Source organism: Alexandromys fortis, unplaced genomic scaffold (assembly GCF_014885135.2).
Source record: "Alexandromys fortis isolate MF-2015 unplaced genomic scaffold, M_Fortis_MF-2015_v1.1 scaffold_127, whole genome shotgun sequence".
Lineage (NCBI taxonomy): Eukaryota > Metazoa > Chordata > Mammalia > Rodentia > Cricetidae > Alexandromys > Alexandromys fortis.
Window position 1 is genome coordinate 1,335,060 of NW_026068006.1, and position 20,783 is coordinate 1,355,842.

A 20,783-nucleotide genomic window follows, 5' to 3' on the forward strand; every position below is an offset into this window, starting at 1 on the left:
TTTCTGTTTTCACAACATGGTCACGTGCTTATTGGAACTTAAGCTTCTTCACAACTGACCGAGAGAGTGTGGCAGGTAGTGATTACATGTTCAGGGGCGCTTTCTTAAAAACTGGATTGCATCTTACACTGGAGGCAATGGAGCCTCAAACCATCTAGATGATCTGCCTGAGATCACTGGGCTAGGACAGGCAGGGGTGGGGAGGGTGGGACGAGACCGGCTGCTCCCCAGTGCTGACACTATCCGAAGGGTAATTGCTTGGTGTTTGCAAGCCTTTGGGTTTATTTTGTTTTCCCATTCGTGAAAAGCAGTGGGGTTTTCATTGAGGCACTTCTTTGCTGGTTGTGTTTTCCTCTTTCTGTTGGGTTCAGCTCGTACCAAATCACTGCTGGAAAGAAACGCTGGCGTTTCTGTCTTTGCCTGTTGAGCGTGCTTGCCTTGAATGGGCTCTTGGCGATGCTGGCTTCTGTGCGGTTCTTGGGTAGAAGGGAAGAGAGTGCATGCCGCCACCCCCCTGTGACTGTCTCATAACCTGGTCTTCTTGAATCCCCCAGATGTTAGTAGGCAGGACGAGGCGGAGGGCGAGTTCAGCGAAGGAGAACACTGGTATGGGAACTCCTCTGAGACTCCATCAGAAGCATCCTATGGGGAAGTCCAGGAGAACTATGCGCTATCCCTGGAGGACCGGATCCAAGAGCAGTCCACATCCCCCGACACCTCCCTGGGCAGTGCCACCCCCAGCAGCCACACGCTGGAACTGGTAGCTCTTGACGGTGAGGTCCTTCGAGACTCACTGCAGTGTCAAGACCACCTTTCGCCTGGAGTGTCTTCTGTGTGTGACGATGACCCACCTAGCTCGAATAAACCTCTGAGCAGCAACTTGAGGCGGCTGCTGGAGGCCGGCTCCCTTAAACTTGATGCCACAGCCAATGGCAGGGTAGAGTCCCCCGTGAATGTTGGCTCCAGTCTGTCATTTTCCCCGCCTTCCCACCATGCCCAGCAACTCAGTGTCCTGGCCAGGAAGCTGGCCGAGAAGCAGGATCAGAGTGACCAATATACCCCCAGTAACCGTTTCATATGGAACCAAGGTAAGTGGTTGCCGAACTCAACCACCACCTGCGGCCTGTCCCCAGATTCGGCCATCCTCAAACTGAAAGCGGCAGCCAATGCTGTTCTGCAGGACAAGTCCCTGTCCCGGACAGAGGAGAGCCTGAGGTTTGAGTCCTTTTCCTCCCCCTTCAGCTCCCAGTCTGCTAGCTCCACCTTGGCAGCTTTGTCTAAGAAAGTGAGCGAGAGAAGTCTGACCCCTGGTCAGGAGCACCCACCTCCAGCCAGCTCTTTCCTGTCACTGGCCTCCATGACGTCCTCTGCGGCCCTTCTGAAAGAGGTGGCCGCCAGGGCCGCGGGGAGCCTCCTGGCTGAGAAGTCGTCCTTGTTGCCCGATGACCCTCTACCACTGCCGCCTTCTGAGAAGAAGCCAGAAAAAGTCACCCCGCCACCACCACCTCCTCCGCCCGCGCAGCCTCAATCCTTGGAATTATTGTTACTTCCGGTTTCCAAGGGAAGAGTCTCCAAGCCCTCCAATTCAGGTATGGAATCTTGTTCGGCCATGGCGCGGGTCTCCCCCTCCAAGCCGAGATAGAGTCAAAAAGCAGGAACACAGCAAAACAGTTAAAATGGGCAGTGTAATAGTCTTTCATGTGCATGCTGCAGAAACAGCTGTGGGTTTGAAAAGTAATGAATAATCTCAGCGGTGTGCTGGACTCCCTCCCTTTCATGCACCTCCCCCACCCCTCACCAAGTGCAGACGAGGTCCACACCAGATACATTTAATGGGGGAAGCTCAAAGCGCCCTGTCAGAGTGCAGGGCGTCAGTGAACACAGGGGAAACGCTGCTTTTGAGATAGTGGCCAAGGGAAGGTCCTGCTGCCTCTGTCACAAATGGGACTTTTGCATAATCGGTGACCACCCTGCCCTAATTGATCACAACACACGCCCTTACGTTAGTGTTTTTATTATGTTTTTGTGGAACTTAAGTTTTGTTCACCTATCCTATTCACCTGTAATTTCTTGTCAAACGGGATGCTAGAATGTCTTGCATCTGCTTCACTTTGGTCAAACCCATTCAGATATGAAAGGCTGCGTGTGTGGCAGTGTAGGACGGGTCTTTTCCCCGAGACATCACTATCCCATAGCTCCCTGGCACTCACTACCGCGCCACCATAGCCCGCGCCACCATAGCCCGCAATGACTGCATTTGTGATCAATGCTGGTTCCCAGGATGGCGTAGTTTCAGGTGTTTCTCAAGGCTGTCCTTGAGATGAAATGGGGAAAGGGCCAAAACGAGGCTTCGAAGAGGAGGCTGGGTAATTATTTTCTGATAGGATAAATCACTTCTGACCCAGAGTCATCATCTAGCTTAGGGCTATAAGACTGCCTATAAGCTATGTTACTGGGTTCCTTTCTGTCTAGGCGGTGGGTTTCTGAGTGATGTCTGTATTACTTAGTTAACTGACTGACAAAGCCAGTCTCCTGAAGGTATACCTTCATTATTTTAAACTGGTCTTGGCTATAAAAGTCAAGAATTGTGAAAGAAAACTTTTTTACTCAAATAATAGATGAATTTAGAAATGAGAACGAAGTCGTGAGTATCTGGTGCAAAGTCGGCTTTGTTTGCTTTGCTGCAGGATGTGTCTCCATGGAGAGAAGATATGCTCCCCTCTGGTTTAAATGTGCTTAGCTTCGCCAACATTTCTATGGACTCTGTACTAGAATTTAATGAGGGAGACTTGGAAGAGACATTTACTATTTCAGTCAATGAAGGTTCAGAAGTTACACTGGAGAGGTAGAGGCAGAAGGGTCAGAAGTCCAAGGTCATCCTTGGCTACGGTGAGGAGTTTGAGATTAGCCTGGACTACAGGAGATTCTACAGCAGGGGGAACAAAAGAAAAGCTTCCCAAAACAAACAACTACCACCCCACCCCCAAGCTCTGCAGAAAGATCACAAAATCACACACCACCCTGATTTCAAGAAGGATTTTTTTTAAAGCTGTTTCTCAAAATGTTACAAAAAGGGCATATAAAGTTGTCTCTGTTCTAAAGAGTTCCAAAGAACTGTGTGCTAGGGAAGCTGATCCTGTCTCAAGTAATTTAGACACCAGACATTGCTTTGACCTTCTTAAGGTCATGGAGTCCAGATCATGAAAAAATAGTGTCTTTTAGGTCTGGCTTTCTTCTTTCTTCTTCCTTTTTTTTTTTTTTTCTTAGCAGGATTCTGTTGTTGCCAGGTCGTGATGTGTTGAATTTCTTGAGAGTCCAGCACTCAGTAGCCTTTCCGCCCCTCCAGAGAGATGTGACACTCGAGTGGGAGGCTTCTTTCATGTGACCTGCGCCCCCAGCACATGCTACACGGCTCCTCTGAAAGGGGACACGCTAGAGGGAAGATGATGTCCGCTTGCTATAAAGATAAATGTCACACATTGACTCAATTCTCTTTGAAGCCACTGTTCTCTTGCAGCTCAGAATAAAATAAATGGTTTTGATTTTCAAGACCAAATTTCTTGTAGAAAGCCAAAAGGAGTCCCAGGATGCCAGGCTCCTGCTTAACGGAATAACAGATAGTGTTTCAGAGAGAGGGTCTCCAAAGCATCATCTTGTCCTGACTAAAATTTACATAGACTTCAAAGCAACCTCGCCCCAAGAAGCTGACAGCTAAGGCTCTTCGCAGGATCAGTCCATGAGGATTTTCCGGACTGCTGTTTCCTTTTGTCTTTATTGGGGTGTTATTAAAATTAGTACAGATGCCTAGAAAGTCCAAGGGAAGAGAAGCCCTCTTCCCACCCCTCTTCCCACCCTCCCATCAGATCCACAACTGTTTCAGTCTCAATCCAGAATGATGACATACACAGACTTGCTTAGGAAACTCCATGTTTAAAAGAATCAAATCTGTTGCTGATTTCGGATGTTTTCGGAGAGATTTAAATGTAACATGGCTGTGGCTATCAGACTTCTATCTTAGTTGTGTTCAATGCTTGTTAAAACATGAATTGATAATGTCACATCCGTAACGGTCTTGCTAGCTATTGCTGTTTCCACCCACACCTCTTGTCCGTTGAAATGGCATTTGAGAGACATGCCCAAGACATTTCATTACAAGAATTAAAGTCTGGGCTGAGGAGTCTAGTGAGGTTGGTAGAGTGCTGGACTCCATGCATGAAGCCCGGGGTTTGAAGCCTGGCATACACTAACTGGGTGCAATACGGGGTAACTGTAAAGACAGCACTGTGGAGGTAGAGGCAGGAGGGTCAGAAGTTCAGTCTCCTTCAGCTGTAGAACAAGTCTGCAGGCAGCTGGAGCTATAGGAGACTGTCTCACAAAACAAATCAACCTCAAGCAATAGAAAAAATGATTTTAAAAATCTACATATTGTTAGAAAGGTAGATTCATCATATATATGTATGCACCAAGGTCATAGGTCTGACGTGTTGGTGACAATGGATGTACATGGATTGTGTGCATTGAGGGTCCCCTGGCATCTGTGAGCACCGTTTATGTGCATGGTAAGGGGCTATGTGCACATCAATTGCAAATTATCTTGACGACCAACACAGTTCCAGCATAGGATCTAACCACAAGTGTTTAATTTCAAACCTATAAAAAAAAAACTTGAATTTGTTTTTACTAATACTTGAAATAATAAAACCTTCCATGATTTATTATTGTTATTATTATTTAGCTCTGTGCAGTTGTGCTTTTATTGACTTGTGGATTGATATGTAGACAACGGGATAGAACACCGAACTGGAAATTTAAGAGGTGGACTCTGATCTCAGCCCTGTCTCTACATGACTGTTCTTCAAGTTCCCGCCCAGTTCAATTCCATCATCTGCAAACCAAGATGTTTAGCATTGTCCTGGGATCCCTTGCTGCTGTAATATCCCTGTGTTTGCTTACTGCTCATTTTCTAGCTGTCTCCACTAACTCTCTAACAAGTTATTATCTCCTTCCTCTTCCTCTTCTTCTGAATTAAATACATGTCTTCTTTCCTTCAGAGCTTTCCGTCAGATCTCCACTAGGGTAGCCTCTGCTTTCATTATGATAGTTTTGGGTGTCTCACTCGACTTTACCAGTGATGTAGGTTTCATATAAGCCGCCCTGAATTTGCTTTTGGAAGTAGCTAAGGTGTAAATGCACGAACACATATCTGCTTATCCATCCATCCATCCATTCATCCAGGACCATTTCTGGTCGCACCCTGTGGGAGTCATGCCCTTGTGGCTCCGTGCTGGCCCCATCAGAGCTTACCTGCAGACTGTCCCATCCCCTTCTAGTGCCAACACTCATTTATTCATTTCTCACCCCTGTCTCAGCCCAGCCCTTTTCGCTTAGCTTCATCACAGGCCAGCACAATTACTGAGTCATGTGTTGAAGCTGGCACTGTCTGGAGCTTTGGCCACACACAGGTAGGATGCCCCAGCCATGTTCCCACTTCCTCCTCCTCTTTCCCCTTTCTCCTACTCCTCTCTCCCTTCCACCTTTTTTCCCCTATAGAGCCGTATTTGATCATCTAAAGCTTGTCTAGGCTGAGCTGCATAGTGGGCTCTTGGTCCCACGTTAAGCCAGGTTCCGAGCTGCGGGTTCCCAGGTGTTATGTGCATCTGCGACCGGAAGGGTGTGCCCATCGTCATCCCCCACAGTACAGCCTCCCAGTACTGAGTTCTTCCACTGACTGAGGGTGTTTTCTCCCTCACTGTTATTGTCTGTAAAGCAAGCATGTTTTCTCCAGCTGAGCGCAGTAGCAGCTCTCTGTGCCCCTGGTCTGTTAGCATCCGGCTGCATGGAATTTTGTTTGCAGTGATGTATTTGAGGGGACATGTTCACTACAAACGAGGTAAGATCATGAACATTGCAGTCTTGGTGCTTCCAAAATACAGGGTTCATCCCGGGAAGTGGTCATATTTCCCAGACTTTATTTAAATCTGAGCAAAAGCTACAGCAAATTGTTTGCCATATGAGAGAAACTGCATTCTTCCTCCCATCTCTTGTCATTACCAGTGTGGTGTACACATGGGATGTCTCCTAAAATGTGAAACTTCTTCCTTGCATAAATGAAAAATGCAAATGTCACCAGGAGCTGCTTGCTGGCACAGTCTGAAAATCTCTCAGTTCATTCTGGTTCCTTTTTCCATTTGGCTCTATCTTCCTTTCCTTCCACGGTAGTTTAAAATCCCAAGCAGAGAGCTGGGGAGGTGGGTCAGTTATAGAGACGGCTGCACAAGTGTGAGGTCCTGAGTTTGGTCTCCAAGAACCCATATGAAAGTATGCCCAGTGCTGGAATGGCTGAGACAGGCAGATCCCGAGAGTCATGGTCAGCTGCCCTATCGATTGGGCTAGATCCAGGTTCAGGGAGAGACCTAGTATCAAGAAAATAAGGTGGAGAGTGATGGAGGCAAACACCTGACATTGAGATGTGGCCTCCACAAGCATGTTCACACATGACTGCACACACACATATAGACACACAAAATCCCATATTGTTATGAGTATAGTTATATTTCAGTCGGTGTCTTCTCATTATCATATTTTCCTCTAGTCTGTCCAAGGACACCCTAATTTATACACAATTCATGTGTTTTTTGGTACTAATTAAAACTAAAGCAGCATAGTTCCAAGATGAAATAAGTGGATTTATACGAAGTACTAATATGCAGGGTTTATTATATTTGTGCATTATTTATTTATGGAATCAACTGACTTTCTAAATGCCAAGGCGACTAAATGGATGGTACCAGAAAGATTCCAGAGTAAAAAAAATATCTCACACACAGTACACTTGAAGCTACAGAATTAAGGTGGTGCTGGGGGAGGTAACTGAGACCAGAGGAGCCGCAGATCGTGGAGTGAGACAAGGTGCTGGGGACTCTGCGATCTGGCAGGGTTCTCGGTGCCTTCCTCTCGTGTGCCATGAAGTTGCTGGCCTGTGGAGGAGGTCTCAGCTTTTCTTTCCCTTCCTATGCTCATTCTGTGAGATTCATTTCTGGTTGCAGTCATGGGAAGCACTCCCGTAAGATAGGGACCTGTCATGGCCTGTGTGTGCATGTCCTGCATATTACTGCAATGTTCTTCTGGCCCAGAGTAGACATCACTACCATTTTCTCTTTTCGCTGTATGACAACAGTCTCACCTAGAGGCCTGGTCCAGGTCTTTCTCAACAATCTGTTCAATATACAGGCTTTGGGGACCAAGATACCAGGATGGAGGAAACAACAGCAGAGAGAGGTGATTCAAAATTGGGGATGGGATGAGATCAGCCCAGATAGTCATCACAGACAGAGGGAAGCTGTGGGCTTTCATGAGTGACACATATAGGCCTGGCCGAGGTGTTTTTCTCAGAGTAGGACCAGCACCCAGCCTCCACACCAACCAGCAGCAGAAGCTGACTTTCCAGTGTCGAGTCAGATGCCATTGCTAGTTGCTTGGTTAACCAACCAGTGTTACTTTTACTTGTATTAGCAAACTTGCATTTTTTTTTTAATCCCCTACCCTTATTTCAGAGCCTTTCTGAAAGCCATCCCTTTTAAGTGGCTCTCGGCATGTAGAAACAGAGTTGACTCAATGAATAAATAATGAGATTATCTTAAAGTATGCACTTGGGGATGTTTCCGTTAAAAATCACAGAAGTGATGTTTGCATTTAAATTCAGATAGTGTAGAAAGATGGGAAGGGACACATGCGCCCCACATGCACCCCAACTCCTTTCTCGTAGCCACTGTCCAACTGTTGTTGCTGTTTAGAGGTGTCTGGGTGGTGCGTCTACAACATTCTCACGCAGTAAAAAGATGGCCTTTTTGTTGTTGTTGTTGTTGTCGTTAGCTTTTTGTGATCACGATTTTCTTCTAGCTTCCCTGTTTTCCATTTTGCTCTAGTATTTCAAAGCAGATGAAACATCATATCTGTTTGCTTGTAAATACTCGCAGAGTAGCTACAGTAGGGGAAACCAACGCCGTTCCACTGTCCCATCTAACAGAAGTGACCATTGCTGCAGCGCGGTAGCGAGCGCCACCTCTCCGATTCCCTTTCTGATCTCAGAAATGGTTCTTACCAGAGTCTAGGATCCAAATAAGTGTCACGCTTTCCATTTGTTTTTGTGCATCCCTTTTTGCTTTCTTTTTAACCATAATCCCTTCCCATTTGTGTGTGTGTATATGCTCATGAAAAACTATAGGAGCATGCCAAGGCCAGAGGGCTCTGCTGCATGTCTTCTGATATGCCATCTATGAATTATTGTCATAAAATGTAATCAAGCCTCAAACAGCAGTTTGTCAGAAATAGAAGTAATAATAATAATTTTTAAAAAACCAAACATGAGATGGGGATGCGATCAGCCATAGAGCATAGGGGATTCCTTAGGACAAATGACCCAGGTTTTTTTTTTTCAGCATAAATGGCAGTGAAGACAGAGGCTTCACTCGGTAAAATGTTTGCCTTTTAAGTATGAGGACCCAAGTTATAAGAAAGCCAGGCTTGGCAGTGCACACCCATAATCCCGTTGCTGGAAGAGCAGAGACAGGAAGATCCCTGGTGCTCACTGAATAGTCAGTCGGGACAGTGAGTTTCAGATAAGTAAAAAGTACAAAGAAATTGGGGGTGTATCTCAATTGAGAAAGGAGGTCTTGGTTCAACCCCAAGGCCACACACACACACACACACACACACACACACACACACACCTGCACACACACTAGCAGGCACACACATATAGACACACACACACACACACACACACACTTTCAACTGCATCAGTTTTTACTCCCCACAACCTTCAATTGTAGATGGTCTGTGATGGATCAGAAATTCAGTAGTAGTGTCTCAATAGAGACACTTCCTTGTGGGGATGGTGCAGGAGACAGAGCCGAGCTGCACTTGGAGAAAGCAGTTGGTTTGTTTGCTTCCCTGAAAATTGAAAGTATTTGTCCTGGCCTGGTGTGTCCCCTTCTACAGAGGTAGCCAGGACCCGTGCAGATCAGAGAAAGTCCGTACACATTGTTGGAGGCAAGCGGAGGGACAGGCATAAGAGGATAAAAAAAAGAAAAAAAGAAAGAAAAAGTACAAAAACCCTGACCTGAGGACCCCCTGACAACTAAATTGGCAACCGCCTCTGTCTGCATGAGCCACAGCTAAACAAGTCAGCAGTGTGGAGCTGAGATTTGTCTCCACTGGAGGCCAGCGTGTGAGGTTTCTGCCAGTTGTTTGGTTTGCTGTGTGAACGTGTATTATTCTCTGTCCCATGCGCTTGCTCTCTTTCTCACTCATTTCCAAGAGGGAATTCAGATCTAGACTCAGACTTCTCTGGCTCTGGGTGTGTTGGGGGCCAGAGCCAGCTTCTCTGCAGATGTCCTGTCCGTATATGGCAGCCTTTGGGAGTAAAGATGTCACAGGCAAGATGAACAGCGGTGGCCAGATGGAATCCTATGGAAGCGACTAGCTGAATATGGGTTTCTCCCTAAAGAAAAGTGGCTTTAAAACTTTCCCAATGCTTCTAATCATAGAATCGCCAAACAGGGTAATGCCAGAGTCATTTTTAGTGCTTTTTAATATAGTGGTACATGCCTGTTGCTGTCAGATGCAATGTGCCTTTTTGTTTTCCTTAATTTTGCTTTTTTTCCCTCCCTCTTCCAAGTCCCAGAAGAAGAGAGCGGGAAGCCTTTCCAGTGTCCAATATGCGGCTTGGTTATAAAAAGGAAGAGTTACTGGAAGCGGCATATGGTGATACACACAGGTTTAAAGAGCCATCAGTGTCCGCTCTGTCCATTCCGCTGTGCTCGCAAGGACAATCTCAAATCCCACATGAAGGTAAGGTGTTTGTGGATGGGGATGGCGGCCACTTCCTGTGGTGGAGCAGGTCCAAGACTAGCACTGGGGTGTGAGGAGAATGGAGAGATGGAACACAAACAATAAAAACTCAGGGACAGAAACTGGGGTTCAACCTGAAGGTCAGAAAAGAGAACAGCCAAGCCGCTGGCTCTTACCTTGATCTCGGTCCGAAAATGGGGACCCTGCCTCCAGGAAACCTCAGAATGAGAATGTGTCTGAGAGCTGTCTCCTCCCATTTTATAATCCTCTCTAGTTCTGGGATTAAGGGCCTGCACCACTACTGCCTGGTTTCTGTGGCAAGCTAGTGTGATTACTGGGACTAAAGGTGTGTGTCATTGCCACCTGGTCTGTAAGGCTGGCCAGCGTGGCTGTTTCACTTTTCTGATCTTCAGGCAAGCTTTATTTATTAAAATACAAATGAAATGCCACCACAGAGAGGTTCTTCCTCCCGGAGGACCCTTGGTCTTAGGATCAGGTTCTTGAGACCGCCAGTGTTTGAGCTAGCACATCTTGGGGTGACACCAAACTTCCAAGGACATTTTTTTTCTTTTTCTTTTCCTTTTTTTTTTTTCAAGACAAGGTTTTTATGTGTAGCCCTGTCTGTCCTGGAACTCACACTGAAGATCAGGCTGGCCTCAAACTCAGAGATCTGCTTGTCTCTGCCTCCCGAATGCTGGGATTAAAGGCGTGCACCACCTGGCATTCATCGTTTTCAATGTCCTATTAAAAACAGTTATGAGGTCTGGGGAGGGCTCGGCAGTTAATCACCTGACAGGTTAGCATGAGACCAAGTTCCAGTCCTCAGAAACCACTGTAAGTGGTGGGTAGAGGGTAGCTTATTCCTTGTAGTCCTACCCTCAAAAGACGACGACAGACTTTTCCAGAACTAGCTGGATAGGTAAGACCAGCCATATTAGTTCTCTGGTGTGATTGAAGAACTTGCTTCAGTGAATAAGGCAGGTGAGTGGCTGAGGATCCTGACCTCAGTCTAGGGCTTCTACCTGCAAGTGTACCCACGTGCACATGTGTGTGTAAACATGTGCGTGTGCACCCATACACACATACACACACGAACACCACACACACAAAACACAGAAAACAGAACTGATTGGGAAGCTCATACCTGTCATATTCTTGAAGAGAACTGACTAGAATCCGTGCTCAGAAATGAGGGGAAATAGGCAAGATACAAGTAGCTCTTTTATACTGAGGCTTTCTTACCGCTTCGGGGATGGGAAGAGGGGCACTCATGAGGTCACAAGAGCTTGAAGCCTTGAATTTGACAAAGACCTGAACTGAAATCCTCCCAGCACTGTGCTGGCCAAATAGGCCTGGGCAAGTCACCGCCAGGCTCTCAGTTTTCCCTTCTATGAAATGGGAGGAGCAGATACAGCAGCTGTCCTTAGTTCAAGGAGACAGCCACAGCAAAGTGCCTGGCCTTAGGTGTTTGGAATCATCACCTGGCGTCTTGTTACTGTACCGATAACTCCGGTGTGACTTAGACATGCCGTCATGTGTAAGGTGTTCCTTCTCTGGGTAAGTCTAATGGGTGGGTTTTTTTTTTTATGTCGAAGCCTTGCATTTGAATCTTTCTGCATGCATCAGCCATTGCTCAGAACTGAAGTCTGGGAAGTGCAGGCACACAAAATTTCTGTTCGCTACAGCAAATGGCTTAGCAGATTTTTTTAAAAAGTAAACCCATGATGTAATTTGTTTTCTATCATTTGCCTTTTTCTCCTGGGGTCAGCAGCTAGCCCTGTATCTTCAGAATTCATTTAAGTAGTTCTGGTTGACTGAATTATTTACGGAGGCTACTTAGTTATTATTGAAGCCCTCCTCTTCCCCGCTCTCCTCCTCCCTAGGTAAAGCCTTACACTTTAAACCTGTAGCATCGAGACTTCAAAAGGAAGCCCTTTTAAACTTAGAACCTGCTTTAGTGACTGGATCCTAAGCTGTGTTTAAAAATCAGGTCTGGTGAATTTCAAGCTTCAGCGAGCAGAAAACTTGCATCTACCCTGACACCTTGTAAACTTGGTTTCAGCTCAGGGTCACTTAAAACAACCTATTTATAAACCCATGGAAAAAGGCTGGGTTTCAATAGCAGGCACTGCTGACCCCGATGGCACAGGGAGATGAGCTGGAGCCTTGATGACAGAGGCAGACAGCCGTGGCAGTGCCGCAGATGAGAGCTGCCCGGGCTCGGCGGGTCGTGGGGTCCTGAATGCTTTCAGAACAAATCAATAACCACTACAATAAAGCGGTTGTGTGAAATCGCTTCTTTATTCAAACTCATGGTGTCCTAACCTGTTGAGCTACGACTCCTTTTGATAGGAACTGTGAGGAGCGTTTATGCAAATTTAATTTTATCAAAGGCATATTTCTTCTCCCTTCTCCTGTTGCCTTAAAACATTTTTTAATAGAATATAATTTAACTTTGCAAAATTTGGCAAGTATTTTCCCCATAGGAATGTTGTGGTGTGGTCTTATGCACACACATATTCTGCTTTCTTTACCGGGGCTGCAGATGTGGGGAATTTTTCTAAAATGAATTTTATCTGAGAAGTAGGGAAGTCTAGCCAAAGGTTAAGATATGACTTTAGCTTAGTGAGAGTCCATGACTTAAGACTTGTAACCATTTAGTAGTATGGTTGAGACCCTCTAAACCTCTGTTGCCACGAACGGAGAGCACAAACACGGTCTTTCTCACTGCATAAGAGTTAAGTGAGATCGTTCATGTAGAGCCTTGATCTAGAGCCCGGTGTGGGGAAGCAACTGTCGGTAAATATAGCCAACATGGTTAGAGTTATCCAAAAGCCGTCTGAAAATACATTAACGTTTACGTTTAGGGAAAATGAATGAAATGCTACAAGAAATTACTCCAAAATATGTTTTATGGCTTCCTTCTTTTTATGATCTCTCTCTTTAGTACTGAGAATTTACAAAAACTGATACAAAGAAAATGAAATTGGCCATTTATCTCATCCCACAGAAGTAGCCATTATCTTCAGGATATATAATCTCCTATATTGATTATATTGGTTTATGTCAGAAAAACAGAGATTCCACTTTATTTGCTCAACAAATCCAGTACTTATTGTGTTCCTAGGTGGGCCTAGGAACTATATACATATATAAATTTGCAAGCCTGCATTTTCTCCATAGTTTACTGTGCAAACGTCTTTATGACCAGCTGCATGAGGAATTTGAAAATGCCTCCAGCTTCCTCGGGGTGCCTTAGATCTCATGAGGTCTGCTGCAGCTTTGCCCGATGAGCGAGCATGCAAGAACCATATGTAAGGGTCACGGCTGAAACTGCCTGGCAAAGGCAAAGAGCAGTAAAGATGGAGACCACCAACAAAGCAACAGAAGGGACCTGGACCAGTGGCCACACTCGAGTTCTGCCCTTCCGAGTCCGAGGTCACCTATTTGAGAGCGGGGACCACTCATAAGACCCTCACCTGCCGAGCCTGGTCCACTAAGAGCTTGGGTATAGCTACTCTCTGGAATTTCTCCAAGTCTTGAAATACTTTAACCTAAGTATCCACATCTATTTACCCAGGAGGTGGCCTTGATATCACTTCACCTGGCCCAGTGAGAATACTGTGCTATGGGCCAGCATTTCTTCTCGCTAGAGGTCCAAGAGGGACTTCAGAGCACGCGTTGGGATAAAGGGAATCAGAATGATAACAGAAAAGCCCTCTTCTTTCAGAAGAAGAGGGGTTTGCTGCCACGGGTAGGGACAGTACTTCCCTCAAAGGCTATGTGTAAGCCAAATTTCAGATGGGAAGGCGTGTCTCGGATAAATTAACAGGTGCCAAAGTGGAGCCAATCCTGTTTTCCCTTTCATTTCACACTGATTTCCCTAAAGCTAAGTACGCCAAGGCCAGGTTGAAGTGGGAAAGGAGCCTCAAGAAATCTTCCATACAGCGCCCCTTCTCAGCGTTTCCCTCGCCCCTTGGTTTCGGAACCCCGGGCTCTCATCTGCGCCATTTCTTCTTCCATGGCTTTTGGAGCGTCTGTTCTTGGATTAGCTCCTCTCTGGGGTCAGTAGATGTGAGCACACTTCTGAAATGGAATCTGCCCTGTGGCGCCAGGCTCAGGGATGTGGAAGCTTCCTGCCTGGTGACCTTTACCACCTGGCTCTGGGCATGCCTGCATTGTTACCTGCAGGAGCCCTTGAGACTGTGACCTGAGACCTCCAAGGGGCTTCTTCCTAAGTAACCTGGGCTGAGGAGCTGATGCGAAGTTTCTGGATCCTGTGAGAACGGGACTGGAAGGCTCAGTGTGCAATGAAGAAGGGGAAGGGGCCCTACTGCAGGAAGGAGAAGTGGGTTCACCTCTGCCCTCTGCTGGGGCACGGGAGACGCCTTTCAATGGGCAGGATTCGGTCACAATTGCATTTAAGCTTTTATGGTTGTTTCTGTTGAGAAGCATAGGATTCAGGGGCCCAGAATATCTTTTGTTGTTTTTTGCAGGAAGCCACAGCGGGGTGCTGTGGCAGCAGGATCTCACGATTAACTTTTAATTTCTTTGCTTTTGTTGGTCACTTAACATTATTTAAAGTGTGTTTTGGCTGGTGAAGAATGCTTTTGGATTTCATTCAGAAGGCATAAACAGCTGTAGTAAAACTTGCTCTCTTGGAAACGAGACCTAAGCAGAGTGGCCAGGTGATGCAGACATTGAGCAAATGAGCCCTTAGCTTTGCTGAGACCCAGGTTCAAATCCCACTCAGGTCACCCCTGACCTATGGAGCGTCAGTCTTGTTTTGAGTGCCAATTGCTTACGTTCTTGTCTGGACTTCCCCAAATCGTTTGGCATAGATCTCCTGCACTGGCAGCTCCTCCTCGAGGGAGGGCTGGTCCTGAAATAGCAGGTTGTAGCAGGTCAGTGCTGAAGCACGTTGTACAGATGAATGGGGGAAGTCACAAGTTTAGGAACACCTGCCAGCTCGAAGCCTGGCTCGGGCCAATGCAACGATTTCCTCACTTTTTCAGGCACTAAATTTGGTAGTGACAGGAAGACAGAAAAGTTTCTCTCCGTTTTTACAGGTCCTGGGTGTAGGCAGGTTTGGAGCTGCGTGCGCAAGGCTGTCCCGGCTCTGCATGCCGACAGACATCCTCCAGACCCTGTGGCGACTTTTGAGCTGGGCATCCTCCTACCCAGAGGGGGTTTCTCCTGTTTTCCTTTCTTCACGTGGAACTGGGTTCTAGATACTTCTTGGGGCCTGGGGAGTTCCATGTCCCCTTCTGTGAAGCCAAAATATCCTGGAGACATATTTTTTTTCTCCATTGTGTTGGCAAAGCAGCAGTCTCTGGATTGGTGTCCCAAGAATTTCGACAGAGGTTATGTCTTTTTGGTCCCTGACTTCTGATTACATCATTTCAAGTATATCAAGTATATCAAGTGCAATCATGTGACTAGCTTATTAGAAAGCTTCTACCCAAGCCTGCATCGAGACTGTCAGGATGGAGTCCTAACCTCCACAGGCCCACTGTGTGTTTCAGGAGTGACTTTATCCAGTGCACGGACATGAACAGCCTCTCTGGTGCGTCTCTTCCCTGGCCTGTCTGGGGTGCAGGACTCACTGGTGAACGCATGGCCACAGACAGGCATTTTCCATAAGCTCATGGCAACCAGTTCAACTCTCCTTCTTCTCCGGCAGGTTCATCAGCACCAGGACCGGGGAGAGACCTTTCAGTGCCAGCTGTGCCCTTTCACCTCCTCACGCCACTTCAGCCTGAAACTGCACATGCGTTGCCATCAGCACTTCCTGAGGACAGAGGCCAAGGTGAAGGAGGAGATCCCAGACCCAGATGTCAAGGGATCTCCCCACCTCAGTGACAGTGGCTGCCTGGGGCAGCAGAGGGAAGGAGGAGGGACAGAGCTAGTGGGGACCGTGATGACGTCTAATACTCCAGAGAGGACTGGCCAGGGTGGGGCTGGCATGGCACCTTTGCTGGTGAAGGAGGAACCCAAGGAAGATAACGGCCTGCCCGCCTCCTTTACCCTGAATGCTGCCGACAGGCCCGCCAACCACACAAAGCTGAAAGACCCCTCCGAGTTTGTGTCCAACAGTGCAGCAGCATTGTTCAGCCAGGACATCTCGGTTAAGATGGCCTCCGATTTTCTCATGAAGCTGTCAGGTACTTGCCCTAGGGTTGTTCTCTCCTTGCTCCTCTGTACGATAAGACTAGAGGGCTAGACGATTTCAAGCTTCCTCGAGCTCCAATACTTCATGCGCTGATATATTTTCTTTTTCCTTTCCTCTTTCCTTTTATCCCACCCCTTCCTTTTTTTTATGTTTTGTTTTGGTGATTCTTTGAAAACAGGCTTACTTTTGCTCAGGTCTGGAAACAATAGGGATTGCCCCTACTCCTGCCCAGATTTGGGCTCTTCCTTGGGGGCACTTGGTGGGGGGTAATCTATGTGTGTGTCTTTTGCTTCCTGCAACCTTGGGTCTGTGGTTGGCTTGCCTGCTTTGCGCTGTCTCTGAAGTGTGGGTCTCCCTTTTTGATGCTCAGGGTCTGTACTGTGGTAATCGCAAAGCTTTCTGAAGAACATATACAAAAGTTTATCATGAGGAATTGCAGACTTTTCTTAGACAAAGGTTAAAGGTTACCATGAGTTTCTCGGCATTTTTGTATTAGGGTAAAACATTCCTAGGATATCCTGGTTTACACATGTTTGTGCTGTGCATTTTCGTGGCATTAACATTTACCTTGTCGTGTAATCTCTGGAAATATGTCACGCTCCCAAACTGTACCATTAAAGGACAGAGTTCCTGCCAACCTGCTGCCCAGCCTCCACTAACCACCATTTTACCTTCTCCCTTTATGAACTTGACCGGTGTAAGCTCCTCAGGAAAGTGGAATTTAAGAAAAAAATTCAAACATCCTTCCCAGCTGCCCTCACCCTCATGCCCTTTGAACAGAGAGGCTGATGTATAGGTTATAAAAATAAGTCTTGCTAATAGACATTGTTTTCCGTCGCCGGTGACTTTGATGAGCTGGCGATGCTGCGCTGGGGTGGAGCGTAGCTGGATGTTTGTCTTACCCTGCTGGAGCAACAGCACACGTGGGCCTATGCTGGTTTTGAAAATGCGATTTTAAATTTTAAAGGCATTGCAGAGGGTGGAGAAAGGTCGGTTGAGAATGGGTTCTGTCTGTCAGGGAAGGTGGCAGGCCCCAGGATGATTTCCAAATGCCATTTCGGCTCTCTGGAGATTGACAATACCCTTTAAATGGAGAATAATTGGTCACCGCCTCCCTTTAAATGGACCATGCGTCGTATTTCACTAAATGTCATTGCCAGGTGAATGAGAGGCACAGCTTCACTCTGAAGTCCCTTTGCTCTGTGACACTTCAGTCGGGTCTTTTGGAATGTACTTCCTCACCCTGATCTTTGCCCCTCAGCCATGGGAGACCTGAGTAGGGGCGACAGAAGAGGGAAGCGATGAAAAATGAGACAGCCAGGAAATGATCCAAGATGGAAGGGAGCAGGGGAGGCTGAAGGATGCTCTGTGAGACTGCAGAAGATCCATTGCCTGGACCCGTCTCAGGCGTCTGTTTCATCTGGCCCAGGTTCCTGGTCGGTCCTCGCCTTCTTGTCTCTCCTTTTTCATGTCAGCCTCAGGGAAAGCAAAATGCTACATAGTCAGATTTTTGTATTTAAATTTTCACCAAAATATGAGGGAAATGGGCATTTCCCTGGGGCCTTCCAGATCCTTTAGCATGCCACCTGTAGGGACCCAGGCATGGTGGTGATTGCCTACAATCCCAAGACTTGGAAGAAGGCCAGACTAGGTTTTATTAAACCCTGTCTCCCTAAACTGTAACAACAATGAACGAACCAGCATGTTACCCATGGATTACCGCTTTTCTGGGCTTTTACGGTGCAAACCCAGGAGAAGGAAGCCACGTTCATTTAGCATAGTTTAGCATGGTAGATGTTTCCTTACTTAACAGACAAGAACAAGCTGAGCAGGGGGTGCATAGCATGTAGTAAGGTGGGGTCCCTTTCGTCGGGACCCAGATCCTTTCCAGGCTGCCTGGCAGGCTTGATCTTGGGCTGGGACACTGATGTCTGATACAGGGCTCCCGCTGGGTTCCTCTGAGCGGTAGCTCTTCCCATCCCACCAGACACCGGGCTGTGATTATTAGCTCCGACGCGTCTCGGCGAGCATGAGAAAAGGCTTCAGCTGCTTACAGCCAGAGCTTGGAACAGCAGAGGCAGAAGGAGAAGCAGTTTGTAGGCTGGGGTGAAGCACCGTGTGCCAAAGCTGCATATATATAGTGGTCTGTTGTTTTCAGTTGCTGATGGGGGGTTGCTTACAGTTTGGCCATGGGAGAATTTCCCGACTGATCAATTGGCATAAGAAAACAGATAGCAAAGGCACACTGTTTATGCAAAAGGCCCATGCAGCTATTTTATGGTGGCTTACTAGAGGTCCTGAAACCTGACTTGTATGCACTGTTACCTAGCAACCTGTTATAAAGTCACCAGGGAGCGAGATGCATCGGTAATTTTTTTGTGTGCATATTTGGATGTAAATGTAAACTTGGTGACTGTGGCAGTGCTGCCCACGGGAGGAGAAGTTATGTTAAAAGGAAAGGAATGTGTTTTTTTGCAGATCCCCCCCACACTGGCTGTGTGGTTGGTCTGGCCTGCTGCTGACTGCTGGACTTGTTGTGTGCTCTACCTGGCTCTCTTAGTGGCTACCATTCAGGGACACAATCCCAGGGAGCTGTGGCTGAGTTTCTAGCTCTCCTTGCCCTCAAACAGTGTGGCCTAGTGGTCAGCCCCAGGCCCTGTCCGTTGCTCTTATAATGGTGCCATTGTTCCTGCACGGTTCCCCCCTGGGGCTCTGTCCTCGCACCTGCTGGTACAATCGGGTGCAGCTGTTCCTGGGCACCCATCCTGGGAGTCTCTGTGTCCGTTCATGGTCTACAAAAACGGAGCACAGTTCAAGCGTGCAGACACTTACTTGTTTCCAAAGGAGAGAAAGAAAACCCCTGATGCTTTTTGCTCCTTCGGTTAAAATCAAGCATAAAACTCACTGAATGGAGCCCACTGAGGTTCACAATCACTGGGAAGGGTGCATTGCAGTTTTAAATACACGCTAACCCAGTGGTTCTCAATCTGTGGGTCATGACCCCTCCAAGGGTCACATAACAGATATCCTGTATATCAGATATTTATGTTATGATTCATAACAGTAACACAATTTCAGTTATGAAGTAGCAACTAAACAATTATATGTTTGGGGGTCACCGTAACATGAGGACCTGACTTAAAGGGTCACAGTGTTAGGAGGGTTGAGGACCATGGGCAATTCTCCCTCAATTTGGAGGTTTGCTGGTTATAGGCTTGTGGAATAAAATCCCTTCTCTGGACCTGCACCTGATTTCCCCAGTGAGGCCTGACAACATCCCTTAGTCCTTGAGGATAGTGTTTCCTAGATCCAGGCTCACCATCAAGGTTGATTCAGCCCAAATGCTGGCTTTCTGCATTGCTGGGGAAAAAATAATTTCGTAGACTTTTCTCGGGGTTTTGCCTGGGAGGCAGGCCTTTAGGGCTGTAGGTGGTTCTGCTGTTTACACAGCTCTTTCCTGGAAGCCCGAAGACGTATGCAAATTATCGGATAACAGGGTGACCTACCCCTGGTCACATGACTGGGCATGTTCCTCGGATAGGTGCTTGCCCAGGAAGCTATGGCTCCTGTTGACCCTGGGCCTGCCTCCTGTGGCCAGCAGCAGTTCCTAAGCTCCACGGCTAGCGAGCCCTACCTAGGGAGTTTCTGTAAAATACCAGAGCCCAAAAATAATGTTTTAATTAATTGGTCTGAGGTAGGCCCAGACGTTGGTATTTTCCTTACATTCCTCTGGCGATTCTAACAGGCACCCGGGACAAAGGTCAGCTGATAGGTGACAGGCAGTGGGCACTGTGGGCTGGAGACCCGGCACAGTCCGGAGATGGCTTGCCTCGCATGCACCAAGTCCCAGGTTGGATCTCCAGTACCACATAAACTGGAGAGAGTGATGCAGGCCTGTCATAGTCTAACACTAGGGAAGTGGAGGCCGGAGGCTCAGTTTACTTCACAGCTGTATAGAGAATTAGAAGCCAACCTGGACTAGAGGAGGAGTATTTCAAACAAGCCAAACAACCTCCCAAACAAGCAAACAAGCAACCCTAACTCGGTACTTGGTACAGTGTTTTTCAGTATAGATCAGAATCCCTGAGTATAGCTCAGCTTTCATTTTATCTGAGCCCATGAAAAGACATGCTGCTGTAAACTGAGTCTGAGACGCTACCTCATTATAGACCAAGGTTGATATGAAGGGGAAGCCGGCGTGAGTTGTGTTCATGAACCCTGTGGTTTTCTTCCAGAGGGTTCATGGCAAGAGATGTTGTCCAGTCTGAGAATCCCCAGAGTAGACTGGGAGCTTCCAAATTCTGGGGATTTCAGTCAAGTGTTTATCCGAGCACCCATGTAGGAGGCTGTAATCCCCCCGAGAAGGAGAGAGACAGGTGGGTTGCTGAGGTTCACTGGCCAGCCTGTCCTAAGTGTCAAGTCCTAAGTACAATGAGAGCCCTTGTCCTCAGACAACAAGGTGGATGGCTCCTAAAGGTTAACCTCTGACCTGTGCATGTACCTCTGCACCCCACACCAACACATGTGCACAGGAACACGTGTCCATAGAAAAGCTGTGCGCATCCTCATCAGAGGACCAAATTACAAGCTCCTGCAATAGCCTTACACCATCTCTTTTTCTTCAAGATGCCATTTTTCAAGATAGAAATTTAATTCTAACTCCCCAGATTATAACCAAGCAGCTAGTTGACAGAAACTTGGCACCTCACTTGTTGGCAAGGGATATCTTTTTGTCCCTGGCTTTCCAAAATAAAAGATA

The 20,783-nt window shown here is 47.1% G+C and overlaps 1 protein-coding gene across 8 annotated transcripts in view; it reads left to right on the plus strand.

Annotated features, from left to right (window-relative positions):
• The window catches only part of Znf827 (zinc finger protein 827), a 183,397-nt gene that overhangs the window by 33,239 nt on the left and 129,375 nt on the right, over nt 1-20,783 (plus strand). For all 8 annotated transcript variants that reach the window (XM_050161498.1, XM_050161496.1, XM_050161497.1 and 5 more), the window contains exons 2-4: nt 555-1,589; nt 9,680-9,852; nt 15,536-16,016. In XM_050161498.1, coding sequence (XP_050017455.1) covers nt 555-1,589; nt 9,680-9,852; nt 15,536-16,016 — 1,689 coding nt within the window. The remainder of the gene's footprint in view (nt 1-554; nt 1,590-9,679; nt 9,853-15,535; nt 16,017-20,783) is intronic.